The sequence below is a fragment of the Schistocerca cancellata genome, chromosome 3 (genome assembly GCF_023864275.1).
Source record: "Schistocerca cancellata isolate TAMUIC-IGC-003103 chromosome 3, iqSchCanc2.1, whole genome shotgun sequence".
Taxonomy (NCBI): Eukaryota; Metazoa; Arthropoda; class Insecta; order Orthoptera; family Acrididae; genus Schistocerca; species Schistocerca cancellata.
Window position 1 is genome coordinate 884,359,637 of NC_064628.1, and position 25,798 is coordinate 884,385,434.

General features: G+C 38.0%; 1 protein-coding gene across 7 annotated transcripts in view; it reads right to left on the bottom strand.

Annotated features, from left to right (window-relative positions):
* The window catches only part of LOC126175951 (cyclin-dependent kinase 11B), a 134,632-nt gene extending 109,788 nt beyond the window's left edge, over window positions 1–24,844 (bottom strand). For 6 of the 7 annotated variants that reach the window (XR_007535627.1, XM_049923037.1, XM_049923036.1 and 3 more), the window contains exon 1: window positions 24,623–24,844. Coding sequence is in view for 6 of the 7 variants with exons in the window: in XM_049923037.1 (XP_049778994.1) it covers window positions 24,623–24,744 (122 nt within the window). In the remaining variant the exon portion in view is untranslated. The remainder of the gene's footprint in view (window positions 1–24,622) is intronic. The other variant, XM_049923033.1, reaches the window with a different exon arrangement.
* Window positions 24,845–25,798: the final 954 nt, after the last annotated feature.

Sequence of the window (25,798 nt, forward strand, 5' to 3'; positions counted from 1 at the left end):
AACATCATCAACAGATACGAAGAAAGTAAATTGGAAAAAGAAAACACTACATGGCAAGCACCCGTATCATCTAGTACAGCCACACATCGATCAAGACGCATCCAACACATGGCTAAGAAAAGGCAATATATACAGTGAGATGGAAGGATTCATGATTGCAATACAGGATCAAACAATAAACACCAGATATTACAGCAAGCATATTATTAAAGATCCCAATACCACAACAGATAAATGCAGACTTTGCAAACAACAAATAGAAACAGTAGATCACATCACAAGCGGATGTACAATACTAGCAAATACAGAATACCCCAGAAGACATGACAATGTAACAAAAATAATAAACCAACAGCTTGCCTTACAACATAAACTTATAAAACAACACGTTCCCACATACAAGTACACACCACAAAATGTACTGGAGAATGATGAATACAAATTATACTGGAACAGAACGATTATAACAGATAAAACAACACCACATAACAAACCTGACATCATACTCACCAATAAAAAGAAGAAATTAACACAACTAATCGAAATATCCATACCCAATACAACAAATATACAAAAGAAAACAGGAGACAAAATTGAAAAATACATCCAACTGGCTGAGGAAGTCAAGGACATGTGGCATCAGGATAAAGTTGACATTATACCAATTATACTATCAACAACAGGAGTCATACCACACAATATCCACCAGTACATCAATGCAATACAGCTACATCCAAACTTATATATAAAACTACAGAAATCCGTAATTATTTATACATGTCCAATCACCCGAAAGTTCCTAAATGCAATATAACATATACCGTACAGTTAAAAGGAAGTCACGCTTGATGAAGGTCCGCGTCACTTTCCATTTTTAACCAGACCTAAGGTCTGAGAAAATAGAAATAATAATAATAATTAGTACTAACAATAACGACCACTGAGATAGAAATACTAAACCTATACTACCCAAAGGAGGACAAGCGACATCTTATGGCTATAGTAAAGGCAATAATAATAACAATCAATATAAATATAACACCTATTATACTACAGAAACCTATGGAAATAATCAGGTGAATCAGATTAGTACAGGAAAACCAAATCCCAAACGCAGACAGAATGATCGAATAATCAGTATGGTAATTCACACAGACGTGATATATATCCAGAAGACAATCCTGATTGTGACTCAGAACTAAAGCTGAATTCAAATGTTAAAGCAACCTTGGCAAACATTCCAAAAAATGTAAATTGTCATAAAAAGTTACGTTTGATTTGCCAAAGCCTGAACTTCCAGTGTCGAGAAGAGAAATTTCTGCTGTGAATACAACAACAAAGCCAAAACGGTAAAAAACAGTTTTAATAGTGCTGATATTTGTGGAATCGTGAAACCTGGTGCAAAAATTCACGAAGTCATAGCAAGCTACGATCCTGAAAGAGTAAAAAACAATTATGTGATTATAATAGGTGGTTCGAATAATTTAGCCTGCAATGAAGGTTTTGATGTTGCATGATCACTTGAGGAGAAAACGGCGCTTCAGTATTCTAATGTATTTATTGTGAACATTCGAAAGAGACACGACTTAATCCCACAGTCTTGTGTAAGTGAAGCTGTCTCTCAAACGAACTCTAAACAAGCAAAGACTTGTAAACAGTTTAGCAATACTTGTGTTGCAGATACGAGTAATTTTCAAAGAGAGTTGTTTACCAGACACAGCATGCACCTTAACAGGTCAGGTAAACAAACTTTAGGTACTCTTTTAAATGCAACAAAATATCTCCTCACTCAGAACCTATTCCCCTTAAATGGCTCCAGCAATCCCATCAGAGTAATTTTCAAGCTCAGAATTTCCGCAAAACAGTTAACAATGAGCATATTGATTCTGAGCCCCCAATACTTTTTTAGGCGAAGGCAGCCACTTTCAGCAAATACCAAAGCTATGACAATTTTTCACCATAATGTAGGAGGACTTATAAACAAAGTTAATGTAATTTCTGTTCTTTTAGATGACCCACAAGATATAAAGGATGCCGATGTTTTATGCTTCAGTGAACACCACATGAGAAATGTTGAATGTTACAGCTCAGTGGTTACTGTCTAGCAACACATTAATGTAGATCCATCATGAAGAATGGTGGAGTAGTAATTTACTTAAAAAATAACATATCATATAGCACATTGAATTTAAAGAGTCATTGTATCGACCAAGATATTGAAATACGTGGCATAGTGATCGTACAGTAGTAGTGTTATACAGAGTTCCCTCGGGGGACATAAAGGTGTTCCTGAGGCAGTTAGATTCTGTCTTATCACAAGTGTACTCAGAATCCAAGGATCTAATAATTACAGGTGATTTCAATGTAGATTTCCTAAATGAAAGCAATGGTAAAGCAGATCTAGAACATCTAGTTGATTCTTATAATCTGACGACAGTAGTAAATTTTCCATTACTGAGAACTGTCAAAGTCTGATTGACAACATAGGTAAGTCAAGAGTCAACAATATCAATGTACGTCCAATTCTTGGCCTTTCTGACCATGGTGGTCAATTGCTTACTCTCACTGATATCAATTTGAGCAACAGTTCTGAAAATTCTTGGAAATCTTTTGGGATAATAAATGATGAAATCCTCCAAAATTTCAACACCAGCCTGCAAAAGATACACTGGAGGCCAGTTTTCAATGAAACAGATGTGAACAAAAAGTATAATACATTTCTGAATGAATATATGTCGACCTCTGATGCCACATCTCCCAAAAAGATAATTAGAAACAGTCATGTAAGCACTGTCAACAAGTCATGGATCACTGCAGGAATAAAAACATCCTGCAGAACAAAGAGGATACCATATTATTCCCTCATAACTTGTAATGATCCAAAGAAATGTTAGCACTACAAACATTACAGTAGCATCCTAAAGCAAGTAATAAATAAGTCAAAAAATATGTGCATTAAGTCTGAAATTGATAAGTCTGACAATAAAATAAAAACAATTTGGAATGTAATAAAGCAGGAAACTGGCAAAAAAAAGGTGAACAGGACACCCATTGAAATTAAACAAGGTACCAATATTGTAAAGAAACCTGAAATGGTTGCGGCAATCTTGAACAGGCACTTTTTGTCAGCAGCAATGAAGACAGGCTGTAAAGGCTCTGCGGACGAGTCATTGGCTCTTCTACAGAAAGCTATCAGTAATAGACCTCCACAATTATCCTTACCTCATGTTACAGTAAATGAGATTTAAAGAATTAATACCTCATTAAAAAATAAAAGTCTGTTGGTGTGGACACTATTTCCTGTAAAATAGTGAAATAAAATACATAAGTCCAGTCGTATGCAACATATTCAATACATCTCTGCAAGAAGGAATAGTCCCCGACAGGCTAAAACTAGCTGTAGTGATACCACTCTTTAAAAAAGTTGAGAAAAACAATGTTGCAAACTATCACCCAATCTCCCTCTTAACCATCTTTTCAAAAATTCTTGAAAACCTCATGCACAGATTGACTGTCAATCATCTTAGTTTCCACAATATCCTAAACAAGAGTCAGTTTGGATTTCGTGCTGGTCTTTCTACAGAACAAGCAGTATTCTGTTTCACCTACCAAGTTCTGGAAGCCATGAACAAAAAAATGTCTCCAGTAGGTATTTTTGTGACCTCTCAAAAACCTTTGATTGTGTAAACCATCTAATCCTTTTGAAAAAGGCAGAATATTATGGTTTGGGTGGTACTGTTGGTTCATGGCTCCAATCATACCTAAAGGACTGAAAGCAGACTGTAATGCTGAATGGCTCATCCAGAGAACCTGCCTCATCTGAGTGGGGCTCAGTAAGTTGTGGTGCGCCACAAGGCTCAGGGTTTTGGGTCCACTGCTATTTCTTATCTTCATTAATGATCTCCCACTTTGTTCTGATAAAAACAGTAAATTTACTCTTTTTGCAGATGACACTACAATTCTGAGTGATGATTTTACAGATAACAATCTTGAACAAACTACGAATAAAGTTTTCAATGATATTGTAAACTGGTTTTCTTCAAATGGTCTCTCACTCAATACATATAAAAACCTTTATATGAGATTAATATATCTAAAAACAAAGATGATGAGACTTACCAAATAAAAGCGCTGGCAGGTCGATAGACACACAAACAAACACAAACATACACACAAAATTCGAGCTTTCGCAACCCCTGGTTGCTTCGTCAGGAAAGAGAGAAGGAGAGGGAAAGATGAAAGGATGTGGGTTTTAAGGGAGAGGGTAAGGAGTCATTTCAATCCCGGGAGCGGAAAGACTTACCTTAGGGGGAAAAAAGGGCAGGTATACACTCGCACACACACACATATCCATCCGCACATACACAGACACAAGCAGACATTTGTAAAGGCAATGTCTGCTTGTGTCTGTGTATGTGCGGATGGATGTGTGTGTGTGTGTGTGTGTGTGTGTGTGTGTGTGTGCGCGAGTGTATACCTGTCCTTTTTTCCCCCTAAGGTAAGTCTTTCCGCTCCCGGGATTAGAATGACTCCTTACCCTCTCCCTTAAAACCCACATCCTTTCATCTTTCCCTCTCCTTCTCTCTTTCCTGACGAAGCAACCAGGGGTTGCGAAAGCTCGAATTTTGTGTGTATGTTTGTGTTTGTTTGTGTGTCTATCGACCTGCCAGCGCTTTTGTTTGGTAAGTCTCATCATCTTTGTGTTTAGATATATTTTTCCCACGTGGAATGTTTCCCTCTATTATATTTATATGAGATTACATACTCCACAAAGAAATCTGGATGAAATTAATATTAAGTACAGAGATCAAGAAATACAAAAAGCTGAGGTTACAAAATTCCTGGGTGCTTATATAGACAGCATATGTAACTGGTCAGCACACGTTCTTCATCTTTATAAAACACCTAGCTCAGCAATATTTGCACTACAGGTTACTGCTTCAGTGGCTGAAGTAGACACTATTAAGGCTTCGTACTTCGGCTATTTTCATTGATTAATGTCATATGCTATTATATTCTGGGAGAACCAACCTCTCGCAAACAAAATTTTCACTGCACAAAAAAGAAAAAGAAAAAATTAGAATAATGAGTGGTGTCCATGACAGGCACTATTGCATGCACTTGTTTCGAAAGATGGGGATCCTTACCACCTCCTCACAATATATATTTCCTTGCTGACCTTTGTCTGTAAAAACTCTATCAACAAAGATAACAGCCAATTTCATGACAGTTGATGAATATGTGAAAGAAAATGTACATAATCATTGAATTTTTAAGTGTTGTAAACTTAGTATAATTAATTTTATTTTGAGTACTATCATAGGCATATGACAATTATTTATTGGTATTCCTGTATTTACTTGGAATATTTAGTTTATCTTGACTCCTGTAATATTACACATCCTTAACATGTGAAACAAAAATGTTCTGTTAGCTTAATGTGCTGTTGTTTAGCTGATATCTTATTTACATTGTATCTTTTTTATGTAAGATATATTTCAACTATGTACAATCTGACACATTCCATATCATAAATATATTACTGTCAGAGACAGCAAAGGACTTGGAAGAGCAGTTGAATGGAATGGACAGTGTCTTGAAAGGAGGATATAAGATGAACATCAACAAAAGCAAAACGAGGATAATGGAAAGTAGTCGAATTAAGTCGGGTGATGCTGAGGGAATTAGATTAGGAAATGAGACACTTAAAGTAGTAAAGGAGTTTTGGTATTTGGGGAGCAAAATAACTGATGATGGTCGAAGTAGAGAGGATATAAAATGTAGATTGGCAATGGCAAGGAAAGTGTTCCTGAAGAAGAGAAATTTGTTAATTTACGTGTCACGAAGTCGTTTCTGAAAGTATTTGTATGGAGTGTAGCTATGTATGGAAGTGAAACATGGGCAATAAATAGTTTGGACAAGAAGATAATAGAAGCTTTCGAAATGTGGTGCTACAGAAGAATGTTGAAGATTAGGTGGGTAGATCACGTAAGTAATGAGGAGGTATTGAATAGGATTGGGGAGAAGAGAAGTTTGTGGCACAGCTTGACTAGAAGAAGGGATCAGTTGGTAGGACATGTCCTGAGGCATCAAAGGATCACAAATTTAGCATTGGAGGGCAGCGTGGAGGGTAAAAATCGTAGAGGGAGACCAAGAGATGAATACCCTAAGCAGATTCAGAAGGATGAGCTTGCACAGGATATATTAGCATGGAGACCTGCATCAAACCAGTCTCAGGACTGAAGACAACAATAACAAATATATTACTCATCCTTAACATGTGAAATACAATTTTCTGTTAATTGATTGTGCTATTGTTCAGTTGATTTTTATTTACATTGCATCTTTTTATTGTATTTGTACAAGTTATATTTGAACTATGTAGAATCTGACACGTTCCATATCCTTGCGATTCACTCGCTACCAGGATCTACGGAACACAAAATGAAATAAAATAAAAAATAAAATACAACCTTGGAACGATCCTTCGACACCTGAAGTTCGATGGGTTGATGCAAATGTAGTTCAACAAGCACAACAACCACAAGGACCGATACCACCTTGTAACGGAGCAATAATGTCACAAAGGGACAACTATCAAATTCCGACCATACTGTAGGTATTGTTGAAGTACATGAACCACTGAATATGACATCTACCGAAAGATTAAATTAGAACCGGTCACCAAAAGCCTCCTTAGGATGACTGGAGAGGATGAGGAGGGCAGGCATCATTTTAAAGTGAATTTACTGAGGTATAATGATGATTTGGATCTAAGGGAGGAACTGATTGAAGAAACACCTTACATTTTGAATGAGTGTGTATGAATTTTGCAGTAATAAATGGTATTGATGTTGAAATTTTGACTGATACTGGAGCAACCATTAGCGTAATGACGCACGACTGTTTTAAACAAATTAGTTGAGGAGCAAAAGTGCTTACATTTCCTGGTACTGGATGTACTGTATCTGGAGCATTTAGTGCGAAAGCACAGAAGGTCTCAAAGCAGGCATGAGTCAACATTATAATGCGGGGGGCTTCAATAGAAAGTACCTTCTTGATTGTTCCAAGAATGACCGTAGCACGTGTTTGGAGTCTAGATTTTTTGTGTAATGCTGGCGCAGTCATCAATTTAAAAGAAGGAACATGTACCTTGGACTCCGAAGGTGATGTCTTGACAGTCTCTATGATAAAAGGCAAAATAGTCCCAGATCAGTATTGCATGAAGTTAATGGTTAGCTATATTGGTACTGACTGTAATTTAGTTGGTGATATTTTCTATACTGAATATACTGCAGAAGAAATAAGTCAAGTTACACTTCAGGAGAAAATCTCCAAATCCGAATACCTATCTGCAAGTCAACGAGAAGATTTGTGTTGCTTGTTAAGTAATTATCTGCCCATATTTAGCAAACGTCCCGCAATAATCAAATGTTTTGAATACGACATTAAGACGTATCCACATGAATCTTTTTGTCACACTTCCTATTCTGTTCCTTGGTCAGAGAGAGATACAGTCAAGAAAGAAATTAACAAAATGTTAGAGTGGGGAATTATAGAGCCCTCTCATTCTGAATATTGTAGCCCTCTTTTGGCGGTCCTCAAAACGAATGTTGACGTCAAGATTAGTTCTAGACGCCAGAGAGATAAACAAGATAATCATACCGGTACAGACAAGACCTAAAAATTTGCATGACTTAATTTAGAAATTCTGTGGTGCCCGCTTCCTGACATCCATTGGTATGAGAAGTTCATACTGGCCAATGAAAATTTCTATTGAATCTTGAAAGTATACTGCTTTTATTTTTATGGGCATAAGTTACCAATTCATTGTTATGCCATTTGGACTAAATATTAGTCGAGGTGTATTTATATCGCCACTAGACACTGTACATGGACGAGATTTGCTCGATAGAGTTACCTTGTATGTGGACGACTTATTGATCACTACCGAAACATGGGAGGAGCATCTCAATCTGTAGTGTGCGCAGAGCTTACAGTGATACAGGACTTTTGGCACATACCGGTCCCCAGCTCAGGAACCCCGGGGTTGCCAAGACAGTACTCAGAAAATGAATGTCGAGCCCCTGAGGGCTGTAGGGATATGACACAGGAAATCTGTTTGTAGACTAGTTCTGGAGGATAGTGCCTGTCTGTGAAGGCCTTTGTGAGACCTTCAGCACATTGGGCACGGGAGTTCTTATCACTGCAGATACGCCACCCCCAGGTGGCCGGGCTGTATGGGAGGGATTTTTTTGGTGTAGAAGGGACAGCAGCTGTTGAAATGCACATAGTGTTGGTGGTTAGTGGGTTTAATGTGAAGAGAGGTGTGGAGGGGCCATCAGAGTAGGAGGTCAGCATCCAGGAATGTGACACGCTGGGTTGAGGAGCACCAGGTGAATCAGACAGAAGAGAAGATGTGGTGGTTGTAGTCCCACTGAAAAAAATGGCCCTAATTGACTAACTTCTCCAACCAATTGCCTAAAATCTAGCCTCCCGCATCAAAGATACCAATTACTTCCCTCGCATCAAAGATACCAATTACTTCCCTCACCAACTCTCCACCATACCCACCTCTTTACATCCTATATACTTACTCTTCACTGTTAATGTCTCACACAGACCTTCACAGACGGGCACTATCCCACAGACCTAATCTGCAAACAACCTCAATCCTCCCACCACCCCCAAGGAGCACCTCCTTTGTTACCCAGTACCACCCTGGATTTCATCATCAGGGCTTTGATTCTCTATGATTGATATCTTATCCAAGATTCTTCTCACCCCTCCTTTAGTGGTATTCCATCACCCACCCATCCTTCACATTCTATTTCATCCATTTGTGACAGGATCTGCCTGTGGACGATCCAGGTGCAAGACGTGCCCATTCCACCTACCCAGCACCATTCCAGACGTGACACAGGCACAGGCTTATCCCACCCCATCAGACACTTGGCCACCTGTGAATCAGCCATGTCATATACCAGCTCTTCTGCAATTGTAACACAACTTTTTATATTGGCATGATTATCAACCAGTTGTCTACCAGGATGAATGGATGCTGCCAAACTGCCAAGAGCAAGGCGGACCAGGGACAGAACATGCAGCTGTACATAACATGCTTGATTCCAATGGCTGCTTCGCAACACGGGCCACCTAGATCCTCCTGCCCCCACTAACTTCTCTAAACTGCAGAGATGGAAGTTATCCCTTTTAATACATTCTCAGCTCCAAATCCATCCCAGCCTCAACCTAAGGTAACCTACTTTCCCCACACCCTCAACTCAACAGTTTTTGCCCCCTCTGTCTTATCACCTCCTCCAATTCACATCCTCCCACCCTCACAGTGCTCCGATCTCTGCCAACGCCCCTCTCTGCTGCTCTTCTTTTTCACTCACCATTCTTACCCTTCTCCTCCCCCCCCCCTCCCCTTCAGCTACCCATTGTCATGCCAGGCAACCCTGTCTGTCCAGCATATAGTCCATGCATATTCCATCAGGCAACGCTGACTCCTCTACCCCCCTGGCTGCAGTACCCAGAAGAGTGGTCACGTATGCGAGAGGTGTGCTTCCTTGTGTTTGTTTTTCTTTTTTTTTCTGAAGAAGGCTTTGGCCAAAAGCTAAGTGCGTAACAGTCTTCTAATTGCCCCTGTCTGCAACTCAATGTGTCATCTTTATGGTGAGTACCATCCTTTTCTCAATATTGTTGACTGGATACATGAGCTAGCCTACAGTGCCCAAATGCAAACCAAATCCTCAGCTTTGGATCTGAGCAATACTGAACTGATTTTCATTCGCAAGTTCTAAATTTAATCAGCCTGAGCTCCCAAGAAAGAAGATTTTCTTTGACTTTGAAAGTTGCTGGAATAAGAGAAAACCAGCAGTTTATTCCAACTGGCTGGAAAATAATTCAAGTGACAAGGTTGTCAAGGAGCTTATCATCATTTGTTGGCAAAATATCCAAACCAACTGATGATACCCAGGAACAACCAGGGCAGTTTGATCCACGTGCGTATTACAACAGCTGGTAGGTAATTTAGGTGCATCCACAAATTGCCTTTTTTGCTTTCAACTTTGTGCATGCATATCAATTTTCAAGATTGCAACTATGCATGTACATATGCAATTTTCTGAAAATGGAGGCCTTGAGTACAGTGCACTGTTTCCCTCCTTCAGTGAGAATCTTTGCACTTTTCAGCAGACGACACACAGGTGGGGCCCAAGTGTGTTTATTTGTGCAGTGTGTTTAGGTTATGCTGTAAAGCGATGTACGTGCAATGATGTCTGTTGACTCGAAACAAAGCGCGCTTAAATTTATAGGTGATTACAGATAAAGAAAAGTCTTGTGGAATGGCACTTGTAAACATTATTTCAATAAAAACTTGAGCTGTGACGTCCTGACTGTCAAGAACTAGATAAAAGGTTTCCCATCATATTGCTGTACACAATCAAGTACTGTACGTTTCAAAGTAAGAAAATAGAGAAGAATAAGCCACAAATTCATGAAAACTGTATATGAAAACTCATGCTACAGCAACTTAACAAGCACAACAGAGGGGCACACAAAAGAGATGATAGGCTAACTAAAGCTTCTGAACAAATTATTAGAAATAGAAACAATCGACACTGATGACGATGGGGAGAAAAAAATAATTGGAAAACATAATCTTCGTTCTAATGGATTCTGGTGGCTATGAATCCTCACGATTAAAATTGTGTAGAGGACTTTTTTCATAAAATAAAATACAAATAACACATTGAAACTTAATTAACCTTTTCATAATGACTAAGAACCTCCATTAAGTATTTCTCAGTGTCAGGAAAAAATCACAAAAATGCTCATTTCGAAATGCATTTACTAGCTATCAAAACGTTATTGCCAGCCTTATTGCTACAGTTTCCCAGGTAGAAAATTTATAATCTTGCTGTGACCTCCTGAAATTTGCAAATAAAATATCATTGTCAATTTGTATTTCTTCCCCTACATCTGTTACTAGATACTTCTTTATCTATAGCTGCTTTTGTGTTTTCTTTTTCTGTAGTCTTTTCATTATAGAGCTTTCTAGCACAAGTTCCCAAGCAAAGAATTTCTCCCCCCCCCCCCCCCCCTTTGTCGTTTTAGGGCGCACAACTACAACGGTCATTAGCGCCCAGACTAAGTTAGGAATGCACCGCGAGGCACGAGGTTAAAACAGCAACGAAAAGGGACAAGACAGATAGGCATAGGATTAAAAAAAAAATGGCATAATCAAATGTCCTTAGACAGGTTTGTAAAGTTGATAAAACGAAGAACGCGAGCAGCTGCTCCTGGGTCATCCGCTAAAATGGCATCCAGAGTACATGGCAGGCCAAGATCAAGACACAGTGTATTAAAATCAGGACAGGACGTTAAAATGTGGCGGAGACCAGAGAAAGGAACCAACCAAAGGAAGGAAGAAACCAGAAGAAGTGAAAAACCAAAATGACCACAAATATAGGTCGTGAAACCGTCTGTCACCGGACGCAGGCACTAACTACCCCCTTGACGGGGAGGGACTCCTTTTAGTCGCCTCTTATGACAGGCAGGAATACCTCGGGCCTATTCTAACCCCTGGACCCGCAGGGGGGACTGAGCAAAGATGGGGATCCCCAGCACACCGGTTGCGCAATGAGGCAATGTGTGGACATAAGAACACACACACGCACATGCATTCTTTCCACAAATTTTTGTGCACGCATTTTTGTTAAGTTCCCCAAATGCTTGTGAACTGGTTTAAGAAACACAATGATTGGAAACCTTTATTAAGTACCCATCCAGCAGGACCAGGAAAAGTACTAAATCGATGGCTGGACTTGCTCGGGTATTGGGTGTGGCCCCTTGACATTGGGGATGCCTATATATTTTACTAAAAGCCACCATGGACCAAAGCAAGCTTTTTTAATTGTGTTTCAACTGAAATCTACTTTAAAAATCCTATGCTTTCTGATACTCTAATACATTGATTTGCATGAGAAACTTCTAGTAGATTATTGCAGACCCTTCAGGGAAAAAAACATTCACAGAAATCTGATATTGTGTAGAGAAAAAGATGCTGTTTTAAATGGTGATTGGTGAAAGTATGTACCAAGCATCCCTTCTGATATAAAAGGGTTCAAAATTCACATCCATTGGCAGAAAATTTGTTTGCAGGCAAAATCGTTCCTGTCTATCTAAAGACTATTAATCTAAAAATGAAAAACCAGGATTAACACCAGTTTCCCAAAGTGAAATTCCCTGATTTCCATACAAGTTTTAGCATTTTTCCTTGACAAATTTTGAGATTTCAAGGTTAACTCTTAAGTTGACAATTTATCTTTGCACCTACAGTACGACAAACAATAGTGTGGAGGAGGAAATATCTAAAAAAAAAAAACTTGCAAGTAGATGACATTTCCTGAAGGGAACAAAAATCTGATGTACTAACATCAACATCATCTGTAATGAACTGTTTTTAAATGGAGAAAGCAAACCAAATGGTATGTGTGTTTCATTAAGACCACTGATGTTACTTTATTTCAATAAAATTTGGTGACAAAAATACGCATTTCCTTGGAAAACCCCAGACGGATTTAAAATAGCTTCACTGATTTTAGAAATAACCTCAGAAAAGAGTAGGCCTCTTGAAAGACGTGTATAAGGTGGGGAAGAAATGTGTAAACCAACACTGTAAGTGACCACCTATAAAATGTGGTTCAACTATGTTCATTATTGTCACTTATTACCCACTATGTTATATCTATTATTTTACAGGTATTGGGTGATTTTTCTTTTGAGAAATATATGAGTAGTTGGCATACAAACCGCCAGTGAATGACACAATCTTCTTCTTCTTATCATCCATACTTTCTAACAAATAAACTCATTTTGAAGTGTGAAAATGTACTAGAACAAATAAAATGTGTGTAAAATGCCACACTGTACAATGGCTTGTGGTGAGATAGTCACAATTACTGAGATCCATCACCAATGGTCTCTGGCCCACTGAGGAGCATCGTAGTCCTGGGTCCATGGACAAACCATGAAAATCTGCTGCATTATGCTACACACAAACAAACCCACCTTGCAGGCAGGTGAGACTAGGTCCAAAGGGCAGGGCCTGCACATTAGTGGGTACTGAAAGGCTTTACATTGGCAGGCCCAATCCATTTCAGATTCCTGCAGAAACAGCCTGTGGTTTTGGCCTTCTTGGAAATCCACTCATATGGCCAGCTATCCATGAGCCACAGACAGCATGTTGATGAAATGTGTCCACAGTGATCAATTCATGCAACAGATAACTTGTGTGAATACTCTGAGAATCAAAACTAATGAGGATAGGTAGCAGCTCACTATATGGATGATCGCTGAGTCACAGACAGGCATGTAGAAGAGACAATCACACTGTCACAACTAAATTTTCAGCCATAGCTTTTGTCAGAAAAAGAGAGCATACACACATTCATACAATCACTTAGACACAACTCATGCACACATGACTGCCATCTCTGGCTGCTGCATCTACAGTCTCTGAGAATCAGATCCAAACAAACCACTCCTCATGCCTCCCGCCTCTCATCTGAGCTGCTAGGCTAGCAGCAATAAGTGGTGGCAGCACTGAGTGCAAGCAGAAGGGAGTGGTAGGAAGGGGAGAAGCAGTAGGAATGTGACACACGTACTTAGCTGCACCCAGCCGGCAACGATACGTGACACCTCAGTAACAAACCCTTTCATCTACTGAGACAAAAATGAGACTTTTCCATTTTTTCAGATTTCCTTGGCGTGTTTGAAATTCCCTGATATTCTCTGATTTCCAGAACCTGTGGTAACCCTGAAAACTTAGTCTTTATAAAAAGTTACCAGACAATAAGTTCACAACAGGAGAGACTTCTAAACCATCTACATACTGTGATCAAGATACTCCAACTTGGAAGAAATTTAGTTGCAGTAAAATTAAAAGGCAGCTCTGAGTGCCACTTGGAGCAAAAGTAATGGGACAAATGATGTGACAGGATGTGAAAAATGAAAACTTTGCAACTTTCTGGCGACATTTTGTAGCTTTACCACAATTATTCACTGAATTATAGTACTTCAAAAATGACTAAAATGTTTCAAAATGTTCCGCACCATTTGAGCACCCTTCACTTAAGAGGCCCCTACTCTCAAATTTAAATTTTGGGAGCTAGAAATTTGTGGTCATTTAGCAAATGTGCATTTAGTACTGACCAAGTTTCTTGAAGAATATAAATGCCATTAAATCCAATGTAGCAGCAGTTGTACTAATGTTAATTACAGCGTCCATGGAAATTTATTATCTTAATCTCTCAGCCATCTCACTACAAGTTTTCAGAAGCACAATGTGGAGAGGAGGGATGGGGGGGTGAGGGGTGGGAGGTGGGGGGTGGAGGACACACATCTGCGATAGCACTTCATATTGGATGCAGTGAAATTAAGATCAATATTTTGGGCTTTACTCACAAATGACACACTGGTGCCTTTTTTAACTTGCTTAAAAAGAATGGAAGCCACAACAAAACAAGAATTAGGGCATTAGGGAAATGTCCAGTTCCAACCGTCTGCTCTGACCTGTTACATCATCAATATGGCAGAAATACCTAGGTCCAGTGTATACAAAATGGTGACGATGTCGTCACTATATTCACATGCCAACAAATGTGAATAAAAATAAAAACAACACAAGAATGTCTCACTCCACCAATAAAATAACACTGGTGGAAAAACCGTGTGACAAACTAAATATATAAAATACAACACACCGCATCATCCTACGGCCACAAAACCGACAGAAATCGTACACTTCACTCTACCTATATAGCTCAAACGAAGCCCTAGATTAAAAAAAATCAATGCGCACAACTCCAAAAAGTGGAATCAGATATTTCCCTTGACCTGTATAGCTCAAACGCAGCTCTCAAAACCTTCACACACCTACATAACTCACAAAACCCCAACAACTCAAAAACCCTAAAACCGCCATGTTCACTACGCCAATTAAAACACAACCAAAATACCATAGATATAAAACAGACAAAACATCACAATAACTACAGAATAAAACCAAAACAAAAATTACTTACCAACAAAAGTCTCTGACAAAATTACCTAAGTGCCCCCCCCCCACACACATAAAATAACATGACACAAGACACCAAACCAATCACAACTAACAGAAACGCCAAACACATAAACAAAAGAGAAAAAAACCTCTGAAAACAAAACAAACATTCAAAATCCATGTTTCAGGCTAAAATAAGCCCACATTACCAGAGTAATAACCAAGACTCAAATGAACCAAATACCACACTTCAAATTCAACACATCAACATCCACCATCACAGGGTGCTACCAAATACAACACATCTACAAATATTGGTCACCTCGAAAACACTGCACAATAGTGATGTCACACATCATAACACCATTATATCATTGGTCAAAGTAGATGAATGGAATCTGACACTCCCAATGATCCAGAAATAGTAGAGTACGTAACAACAACAGCCTACATTACAAGATAAATCACACCACTCCAATGGCAAAAACTTGAAATTGGCTCCATTCATGAAGGAACGATTAGTTAAAAAAAAATAGGTAAGTAAATGAACATGGATATGGCAGAACAGAGGCATGAAAATAACCTATGAAGACTGCACTGATATTAAAACTGTTTTGACATGAATTACAGTATAAACTAAGTTTGAACAATCTTACAGTGTTTGAAAGGAAACAGTAATCACAATGGTATGGATTCTTGCCAAAATAATTATACTGAAGAGGAAGACTACATTTAGTTCACAGCCTCATAATTATGATCACTATGGACAGAACACTAGCTCAGTTAGACAAAGTTGGACGAGTGTGTGTCATAAATGAGCAACTCCTGTAATCACTTGAAGTGACATCGAGAACCTTAAACTCAATGACCATGCAAAGATCAGCTTTGCTTCTGCTGAATGGGAATCCAGTAATTTAACAACTGTGACAACTCAACTAGTTAACTGCAGTTGAAACAATTCCAAAATGGGTCGTGTGTACACAGAGATAACCATAATTTGATGAATACAAGGACTGAAGTACTCCTTCCAAAGACTGAATAATCAAACCTAATTTTTATTTCATAACAAGGAACTCTGTAGTGTAGCAGACTTGCAATTTAGTTAAAGTAAGGTAACAGTTCTTTTGCAATCTATATCAAATGTGCTATATTTAAAATAAAGGCATGCTGGGATAAGTATTATAAGGCAAAAGTATTATGATTTTAAAGTAAAGGGCTAATTATCAGATTTGTGGTAATTGCATTTAAAATAGTAAAAGTATACCATTCTTAACAATATTATGAGAAGGAAAGTTGCTATTCACCATACAGCGGAGATGCTGAGCCGCAGATAGGTGAGTAGCGACTTTCCTTCTCATAATATTGTTACATTCCATCCTGTTGTTTCAGAGTACCATTATCAGTAACATATTTTTTGCACAAAGTTACTATCTGATAGTAGCTATGAAAAAATTTCAAAAAATATCTGAGAGTAGTTATTGGAAACATTTACACTATTCGCAGTTTTCAAGCTAAAAGATCACTCAAGGCAAATAATGGCAGTACATGCTGCGACATCCATTTTCTACTGACAGCAATCAGAGAGGTGGCAAATTTCTCTCCATGAATAGGATGTTTCATTTACTGCAAAAGGCTCTGCTCACAATTATCAGAGAGCAGATATCAGTTGTAAAATACTGCTGGAGAGCTAACATTTGGTGCTGCTAACAGTGATTAGCACACAAAAATTCTTACGTATATTCAGCTCTAACAGGACACATTCAAGTCAACGGGGAAATAATCTGTTCCATTAATTACCTGCATGCACCATCATACTTTGAGAAATGCATTAATTATGTTCCACAATTTTTATTGTAAAGCAACACAGAAGTTCGAAATTTATAAACATGGAGAACAAACATAAAAAAAAAGAAAAACAATGATACCCTATTTACATCAGGGTCATTCCATGTCAAGAGGACCGGGGGTCCCCACTTGAACATCTCCAAAATCTGATGAAATCTGGTGTGAAGGTTCTGTACGGTCAGTTCAACACCTTCAGTGGTTGAATTTTTACAGGCTTTTAAAGAGAGGCTACTCATATTCGCATCACAAATGAGACTGATAATGTGCCAAGTTTGCTAGGATTTTTCTTAAAAGTTCTTGCAAATGTTTCATTTGCTTTAATATATGTAGACAACTTTTTATGTTGAATCACACCATGGAAAAAATTAGGGATTTAGCCACACCTAAATGTAGATACATGGCTCTAAAGTGGCTAAAAAATTCGCCATGTTATTCGAGAGCCAAGGTTTGACTGACCACGGCTACTTTTCGTATGCACTAACCACACATCAGAGGGTTATTCCTACTTATGATCCCTATATATGGATCAAGTTTAATTAAAACTGGATGCCTAGATGAAAGTTATGCATCTGCAGAGTTGGCCAAAATTTTCTATGTGCAAATTTTAAAGTACTTTTGGGGGGCAATATCTCAACTGTCTCGTTCAATCCTTTTTTTCTTGCCACAGCTGGAAAGAGCATGCTTTAAACTTTCAAAGCTAAATCATTTAATTTCTGGATCTTGCCTACTGATAACCAAGAATATATATCAAAAGTAGGGAAAAATGGAGTATTGATAAATACAAACAATTAATACAATTTGAAGTTGTAAATCAAAAAATGTGTAATTGTGGTGTCTTGTAATAAAATAAGTTTAGGGAATGTAACTATACTAATAACACTTGTTTTTACATTATTTTACAGTACAGAATACACATATAATAAAACCTCAGGAAATGTTCCCAAGATTATAAAATCAAGATGATAATGGAATGTTATGTTGCTTTAGAATGTTTTAACCCTACAATGCATGATGGCGCACATATGCATTGTCACTCAGTTTCCATTGGCATTATAAAGCAGCAATAGTTTTTTTAACACTATCCTCACAATGGTGACACATTGCTGAATCACCATTTTCAATTGCTGCTTTCATTATTGGCAATTTTCACAGTGTCAGTCTTCTGTGCAGTGTAATTTTTGGTGTTGACATTGTACAATCTTAATGTTAAGTATTGAGTGTTTGAATAATCAATTATAATTGTTGTAGCTGAAGGTAAGCACTGAAACAATATATTTTGATCGCCTAATTTGTATATTTTACACCTGAACAAGACTGAATCTGCTATGCTTCAAAGCAGGATATTCATGAACTTTCAAAACTGTTTGTTATAGGTCAATAAACTATTGTATAAAATGAACCAAGAGCCCCTTACATCCTGCTACTTTGGTGTATCAGATGGAACTGATTGTCATGAATCACTACCATTCTATAACGGCACATTCAACAACAATCAGTTAACAAAATGACATCAATAGACAAGGAGCTTCTATGACCAAGATCTGGGCTTGATTTTACTGAAGATGCCCAAATTTGTTCATACCATAATGTCTTGTTGATCATAAAATTTCAATCCCTGCACAAGACTAACAAGGCTTTAACACCAGTGACCACTGCAATGTCCAATAGATCGAAGTTACTGACTAATGAAGTTTTTAAACCTGCTCAGGAAATTTGTACCAAATGTAGACACAAAATAGCCCAAAAAGAATCATCCCATCAGAATAAGGAAGAATCACCATCCACTGAAGACATGGATGTTGCCGATGCTTGTTTTACTGTTAATACTTCATTACATAACTCGAAGAGTCACCATTAAATCTTCGCCGGATCAGAAAACAGGATTCAATGGGATACATAAAGTGCTAAGTTCTGAAAGCCCATGGCAGCAATACTAAGGTAATTGCCACATCTGCTGGTGCGAGCCAAGTAGATTTTGTTCAGATATAAACAGACTAGTGCCAAAAATGAAAAGATATGGACTTCTTAAGTGAAGGACTTAAGGTTAAGCTTCAGACTTCAAGTAATTGCAGTAAAGTTCAAAATCTGATGTCTCCAAATAGCTGGACTGTTTGGGAAAAAAAGGGCTAAAGAATTTGCTGTATCAATTAAAATGGTGAAGCTAAAGATGGAAGATGGGATTTTGGCAACACCTGCAAACTGAAACGGGGAAAAGCTCAATGCTGAATTAAAACAAAATGTCCTCACTTTTTCGGAAGAATATGAATTTCCTCGTTATTGCCCCCAGGCAAAAAGGATTGTATTGCAGTAAGAATAAATAGGGATAAGACTCACGAGGAGAAATGCTTGCTCCTTTGTAACCTGAAAGAAATGTTCACTGCTTATCGTAAGCAATAAGGAAATCAACTTCACTTCTCAAAATTTTGTGAGCTCAGGCTGAAATGGTGTACTGCAGTTGGTGCTACTGGATCACATTCAGTATGTGTATAAGAAATTCATCAAAATGTCAAATTAATGTTGGCATCTGCAACATCTATCCAAGATGACTACAAGGATCTAATGGAAAAAAACCATATGCAGTTTGGATCAAAAGATTATATGCTGCATTATTGTGAGGAATGTCCAAGGAAAATGCAACTAGTGGCTTTTCTTGAAGATGCTTTCAAAAACTGCGACTCTGAAGAAACTATGGAATACAAGCAGTGGGTCCATAGGGACAGGCACACATTGGAGACAAGTCAGAGAACTGTTGAAGATTTCATGGAAGCACTGATTTTGAAAATTACTAGTTTAAGGAGCCATCACATGTCGGCAAGTACACGTTATGAGGACGAAAATACATCAAAAAACAAACACACACACTTCCACAAAAAGCCTAATGACACTAACGGGACAAGCACGGGAAATGGGTGTTTTTGAGAGCAAAGTAAATATAAACAAATTTAGACACCCACCCACATACAAAACCACACAAAACGACGAAAAAAATCAACATCACAAAACTCCTCAAATGCCACTGAACACAATATCATCTGGAATTGGACACTTCCCTTGACCTATATAGCTCAACAGCAGCTCCCCATCCCATGAATTAGGATCAAACACTTCCCTTGACCTATATAGCTCAAATACATCTCCCGATACCAATATCAACATACACAGCCACACACTGGGATCAAACACTTCCCTTGACCTGCGCACTGTTAATTTTATCCGTCATATCCGTTCCTGAACAAAAACAACAACCGATTAATTTTACTAAAATTCCCACACGATGTACAGCGAACAACACTAAATTAACCTTCACACAAAATCGTTAACTCACTGAAGCGAATTCCACTACAAACACAGCCTACACTCGAACAATTTTGGATGATGAGCAAAAACAAAATGAGCCATTTACACCACACAAACGAAAACCCTGAACATACCACCAGAGAGCACAACAAACCACAACACGATGACATCTACAAACACGCCACACTCACAAACCAAACTCTGCACCGTCAGAAACAAATTAATTATATTGAATTTTGCTGAGAATTATTCATTTGTTGTTCAATATACTGTGCAAGGATTTCATTGGGATAATAGTCAGGCCATATTAAGTGCATTTCTGGCCTATTTTGGTGGCATAGAGTATCAGAGTATTAGCATTTAAATGACCAGCGACTGTCTCCGCCATGATGCTATTACTGTCCATGCATTTCAGATAAAGTTAATAGCATATTTAAAGACACATATTGAAAACATAAAGAACATTTATTATTTTGGTAATATATTCAGCTACCTAATACAAGAATTTCAAAAATTTCATCAATATATCTCTGGACAAAAAGGATTTTGGCATCACTGCCAAATGGAATTTTTTTGGAACAAGCCACGGTAAATGGACTTGTGATGCCATTGGGGGAATAGAAAAATGACTAGCAGCTCATGCTAGTCTGCAGAGGCCCTCAGATAACCAAATATTAATTCCATATGATTTGTTCAAATTCTGTCATGATAGTATTCCAGGCATAAAGTTTTAGGATCACTGGAAGCGTCTGATTCCATGCGTTTGCTTTGAGCTGTGACATAATAGTTTTATGGTGTACGATGTCACTACAGAACAGTTTTTGAGTTGTTGTGTTTGCAGATGTTGTGTTGTCATATTTGATGATGCCCTCTGCTGGTGGATGTGGAAATGCTGAGTTTAACATGTAGTATTGGATTCATTTGAGTTTTCGTTGTCATCGTGCTAATGTTGTTTGTGCGATAACATGGGTTATGGAAGTGTTTTCAGTGAGTTATTAAGGTCTTTTTTTGTTTGTTTACATGTTTGGCATTTTTGTTAGGTCTGATTAATTGGGTGTTTGTTGTGCGGAAAGCTTAATTTATTTCTCTTTTTGTTAGGTATGGATATGACAGTGAAGTTTATGAGTGTATCACTACATTTTGAGATGGATGATGATACGATGTCTGTCATACAGTTTCTGCAAATTTTCAGTTTTATTGCAGAATATATTAGGTGTCACGTTTGTGGCAACAAGAAGAGATTGATGAGAGTTCTAGCGTCTCAGACCATGGAAATGTGTATGTGGCACTGTCGACATGTATGTGTTCACGTGTGCACGCAAGCGTTCTTGAGTGTGGTAGCCAACCTATGTGGTATTGCCGGAGGCTTCTGTTGGTTTTGATTTTGTTCTACAGTAATTTTGATTTTTGTGTGTTGTAGATTTATGGTAGGTTGGTTGTGTTTTAATTGATGTAGTGTTTATGGGGTACTTGGGTTGTTGGTTTTGGATTCACTTTTTCAAGTTGTGGCTGTTGGTTTTTTAGATACTGATAGCTGAGGTTGAGTTGTATGGGTCGAGGGAAATTTACAATCCCCCTTTTTGAGGTTCTAAGTGTTGGTCTTTTTGATATCAGTATCCGTGGTTGAGCTGTGTAGGTCAGGGGTATGGTCCATCTCCTGTAGTTTTGTTGGTGTAGCGGATTTCTGTAATTTAAGTTATTTTGTATAACATTTATATTGGAAAGGCCTGGTGATTTTATATTTTGTATAGTTAGCTTGTCTCCCCCCCCCCCCTGAACACCCCCCCCCCCCCCATTTTCCACTTTTGTCCAATTACTTTCATTTTATTTTTGGAGCCAGGCATTATTGTGTCATTTTTATTTTTGTTCGCATTTGTTGCAGTGTGTACGTAGTGACGTCACTGTCATCATTTTGTATATGCTGAAAGTTGTCATTTCTGCCATTCTGATGATGTCATGGGTCAAAGCAGAAGAGAGGACTTGGATGTTTCTGTAATGCCAAGGCTTTTTATGCAACAAAAGAAGAAATGGAAAAAATTAAGCTTGGTCAAGAAAGGAGGTTTGCCATGGGCCATACAATATCAAGAACAAGAGAAAATTATGAATTTCAGCCAATTAACTGTAATCAGCTCGAAGTAAGCAGAGTTTCCAATGATGCTACAGCATTCACAGTTAATGACCTCGAAGCAGATGAAGAAATTCCAGCACTTTCAACTGCATGTTTACAACCAGGGACGTATGTTGCAGGTATGTACGACAGATCTTGGTGGGTTGGAAGCATGTGTGAAGTTTCACATGAATAACATGATGTCCTCATCAGCTTTAAGCACCCACGTGGTTCTGCTTGTTCCTTCCATCGGCCAACTGCTAATGCTGAAGTCCTGAGCAACATATTTTCATGACTGTGGAAGGAAGACAATGGCTTTAGAAGGAAGACAATACAGTTATCCACAATCTGTCCTTGACAAAATTGTAGAACTGTTTAACCAAAAGATGGACGTGACTCTTTAGTATTTTAGTTTTGCAGATTTGCTGTGTTGTGTATTACACTTGTTTTTATGGCATATGCTAAATTAATGTTTGACAATGATGTAAATACTCCAATAAAAATGATTAATTATGGGACTTAATCAGCAAAGTATTTCAATTTTCAATCTAATAATAACTTTTGAAATGTATTCTTACTCAAAAAAATGCAAGATCCAGAAATTAAACAACATAGGTTTGAAAGATTAAAGCATGCTCTTTTCAGCTGTGGCAAGAAAAAAGGAATTGAACAAGATACGGATGAGATATTGCCCTCCAAAAATACCCTAAAATTTACACGTAGAAAATTTGGCCAACTTTACAGATGCCTATCTTTTCACCTAGGCATCCAATTTTAATTAAATTTGATTCATATATAGGGATCATAGGTAGGAATAAATCTCTGAAGTTTTGGTGTGATTGGTTCATATGAAAAGTAGCAGTGGTCAGTCAAATCTTGGCTCCTGGAATAGTGGAAAGAACTTTTTAGCCACTTTGAGCCTTGTATCTATATTTAGGTGTGGCTAAATCCCTATTTTTTGTCATTGTGTGATTCAGCATAAAAAGTTGTCTATGTTTATAAAATTAAATGACCAATTGTTTGCTAGAACTTGTGAAAAAGCCTAGCTAACTTGGCAAATTGTCATCCTTGTATGTGACGTGAAGATGAGTAGCCTCCCTTTAAAAGACCCTAAAAATTCAACCACTGAAGATACTGGACTGAAATTTATTACATAGCATTCAAAGACCATATATAACCTTCACACTAAATTTTATTGAATTTGGAGACGGTCGAGCGCAAACACTTTTTAATATTGATCCCACTGACGTGGAAGGGCGCATCACACATTTCATTTATTACTGTCATTTTGAATATCAAATTAACGAACACAAATGCAACAAAGGGGGCATTAAAAAGAATTTGCTTTCGTATCTTAAGAAAAGCATATAGTATTAGTAATTTATTCGTCCCAGGATAGTTTCATAATAATATAGGATTAGTTCAAAATGGTTCAAATGGCCCTGAGCACTATGGGACTCAACTTCTGAGGTCATTAGTTCCCTAGAACTTACAACTAGTTAAACCTAACTAACCTAAGGACATCACACACATCCATGCCCGAGGCAGGATTCGAAACTGCGACCGTAGCGGTCTTGCGGTTCCAGACTGCAGCGCCTAGAACCGTACGGCCACTTCGGCCGGCAGTATAGGATTAGTCAACTTAATACAAGGATCGCTGTATGATTAAAAATGAAGTGTTACAAACTGGGTAGAACAATATTATTAGTGTTTATATAAATAACAGATGCCCATTTGAATTAACGAGCGTTTATATTGATTTAATCGGCCTTTTAAAAATACTAAAGATAGCCGTCTCTTACAATTAGTTCTGATTATCCGTCGTTCACGTTTGCCACAAAACCTATAATCGTGTTTCGTATCTTTTCATTATAAAGCTACAACACAACGAAAAAAACGTATGGAAGGCTGCGTATAAAATTTTCTAAGCTTCTCGTCTCACTGCTACACCACGACCAATTCATGACAGTTACAAAAAACTAAAAGCCACCTGAAATCTTCCTTACATTGATGGGCAAAGACGCGGTACAACTGTGGCAGAAAATGAACCTGGAAGCGGAATCATTTTGAATACACTATCTGCAATACATTGTACCTTAAAATGCGCAACTGAAATAACGTTTAGAACAGATACTGCTTTCAACATGAGTCAGAGCGGGTATCTACTTCAGAAGACAATATCATTTATATATAAAAAAAATACGTTATTACTTGCGCATAATGATAAGCCCCGGGTGTGTAATGTTTCTAAAGCGAAACCTCTAACAGCGATACCTTCTCCTTACGAAGAAAACAAAACTTACGTGAAAACCGTGTCATCCATTTCCTTCGACAACTGTATTGGAGACTGTTTCAATGGACTTCTCAGTAACTCCCCATCCTCTATCTGATCCTCAGATTCCATATCCAATGCATTGTCAGACATCTGTTGATGTCAACCAACTTTGTATAAAACTTTTTGCCTTCGTTATGTACACAATCAACTCTATGCTCCACAATACACAAGTCAAAGATCATCAATGAAAGGTAGCAACGATTGTCGCCCAACAAAGAAACACCAGTATGTTTCATTCGAGGTTTCATATGTGTCATGGTGCCTTTCGGGCAAAGACTTTCGCGTGCAGTGGTTCTGAAGCCAGAAAAACATTACTTCAACAAAATATTTTCACCGAAAGAAGTCAGTTACCATGAGCGTAAATGAGCTAATACATCAAATTTAAAATGAAGCAATGACGATTGATGTCAGTCAAGTTGCACCACGAAATAACATAACTACACTGACGGTTACCCGGTAGTTCCAGGGCTTAGGCACCGGAATAAAATTTTACAGTCATTTAATTTTTAGCACAAATAAAAACTACTGTAACATTGTCCTACGGCTTCTGCTAGGCGCTTACCCACACATGATGAATCTAAATTCGGGCTTCTCCATGTTGGCTAGTCGAGGCAAAAAATAGATGAATGTTTGCTATAGATCAATGAAATATGTGACATTCGCAATCAGGCAGGACTGTATAACGTACTTCATCTGGTCAGGCTAGGGAAGTGAAGTGAAGTGAGACAATCGAATATATGGTACTACGAGCAGGTAAGAAACAAACTCAGTTACAATATTGACAGTAATCTTGCAGCTTATATAGTGATGGCAGTCGTGGGCACGTCACATGCTAACGATTTTACGATGGACAATAAATACTTTTAATTTCCTTTTCATTTCTATATCTGCACCTGTATTTATTGTTTTCCACATTTAATTACAATTGACTTCGAAGTCAATTTTCAGGCGTAAAATGAGGCAATCGATATACAGTACAACTAGATCATTAAATGTATGTAAGACTACATTCTGAACAGCGATTTCCACAGTTTGTGTCTGAAGAAAAATCGTTGTGGTTTCGAAATAAACTGCCACCAAATTTAGAAAACAGTAAATACAATTGCTGGTATAAAAAAGGAAAAAGGAATAAAGAGTTTTGATT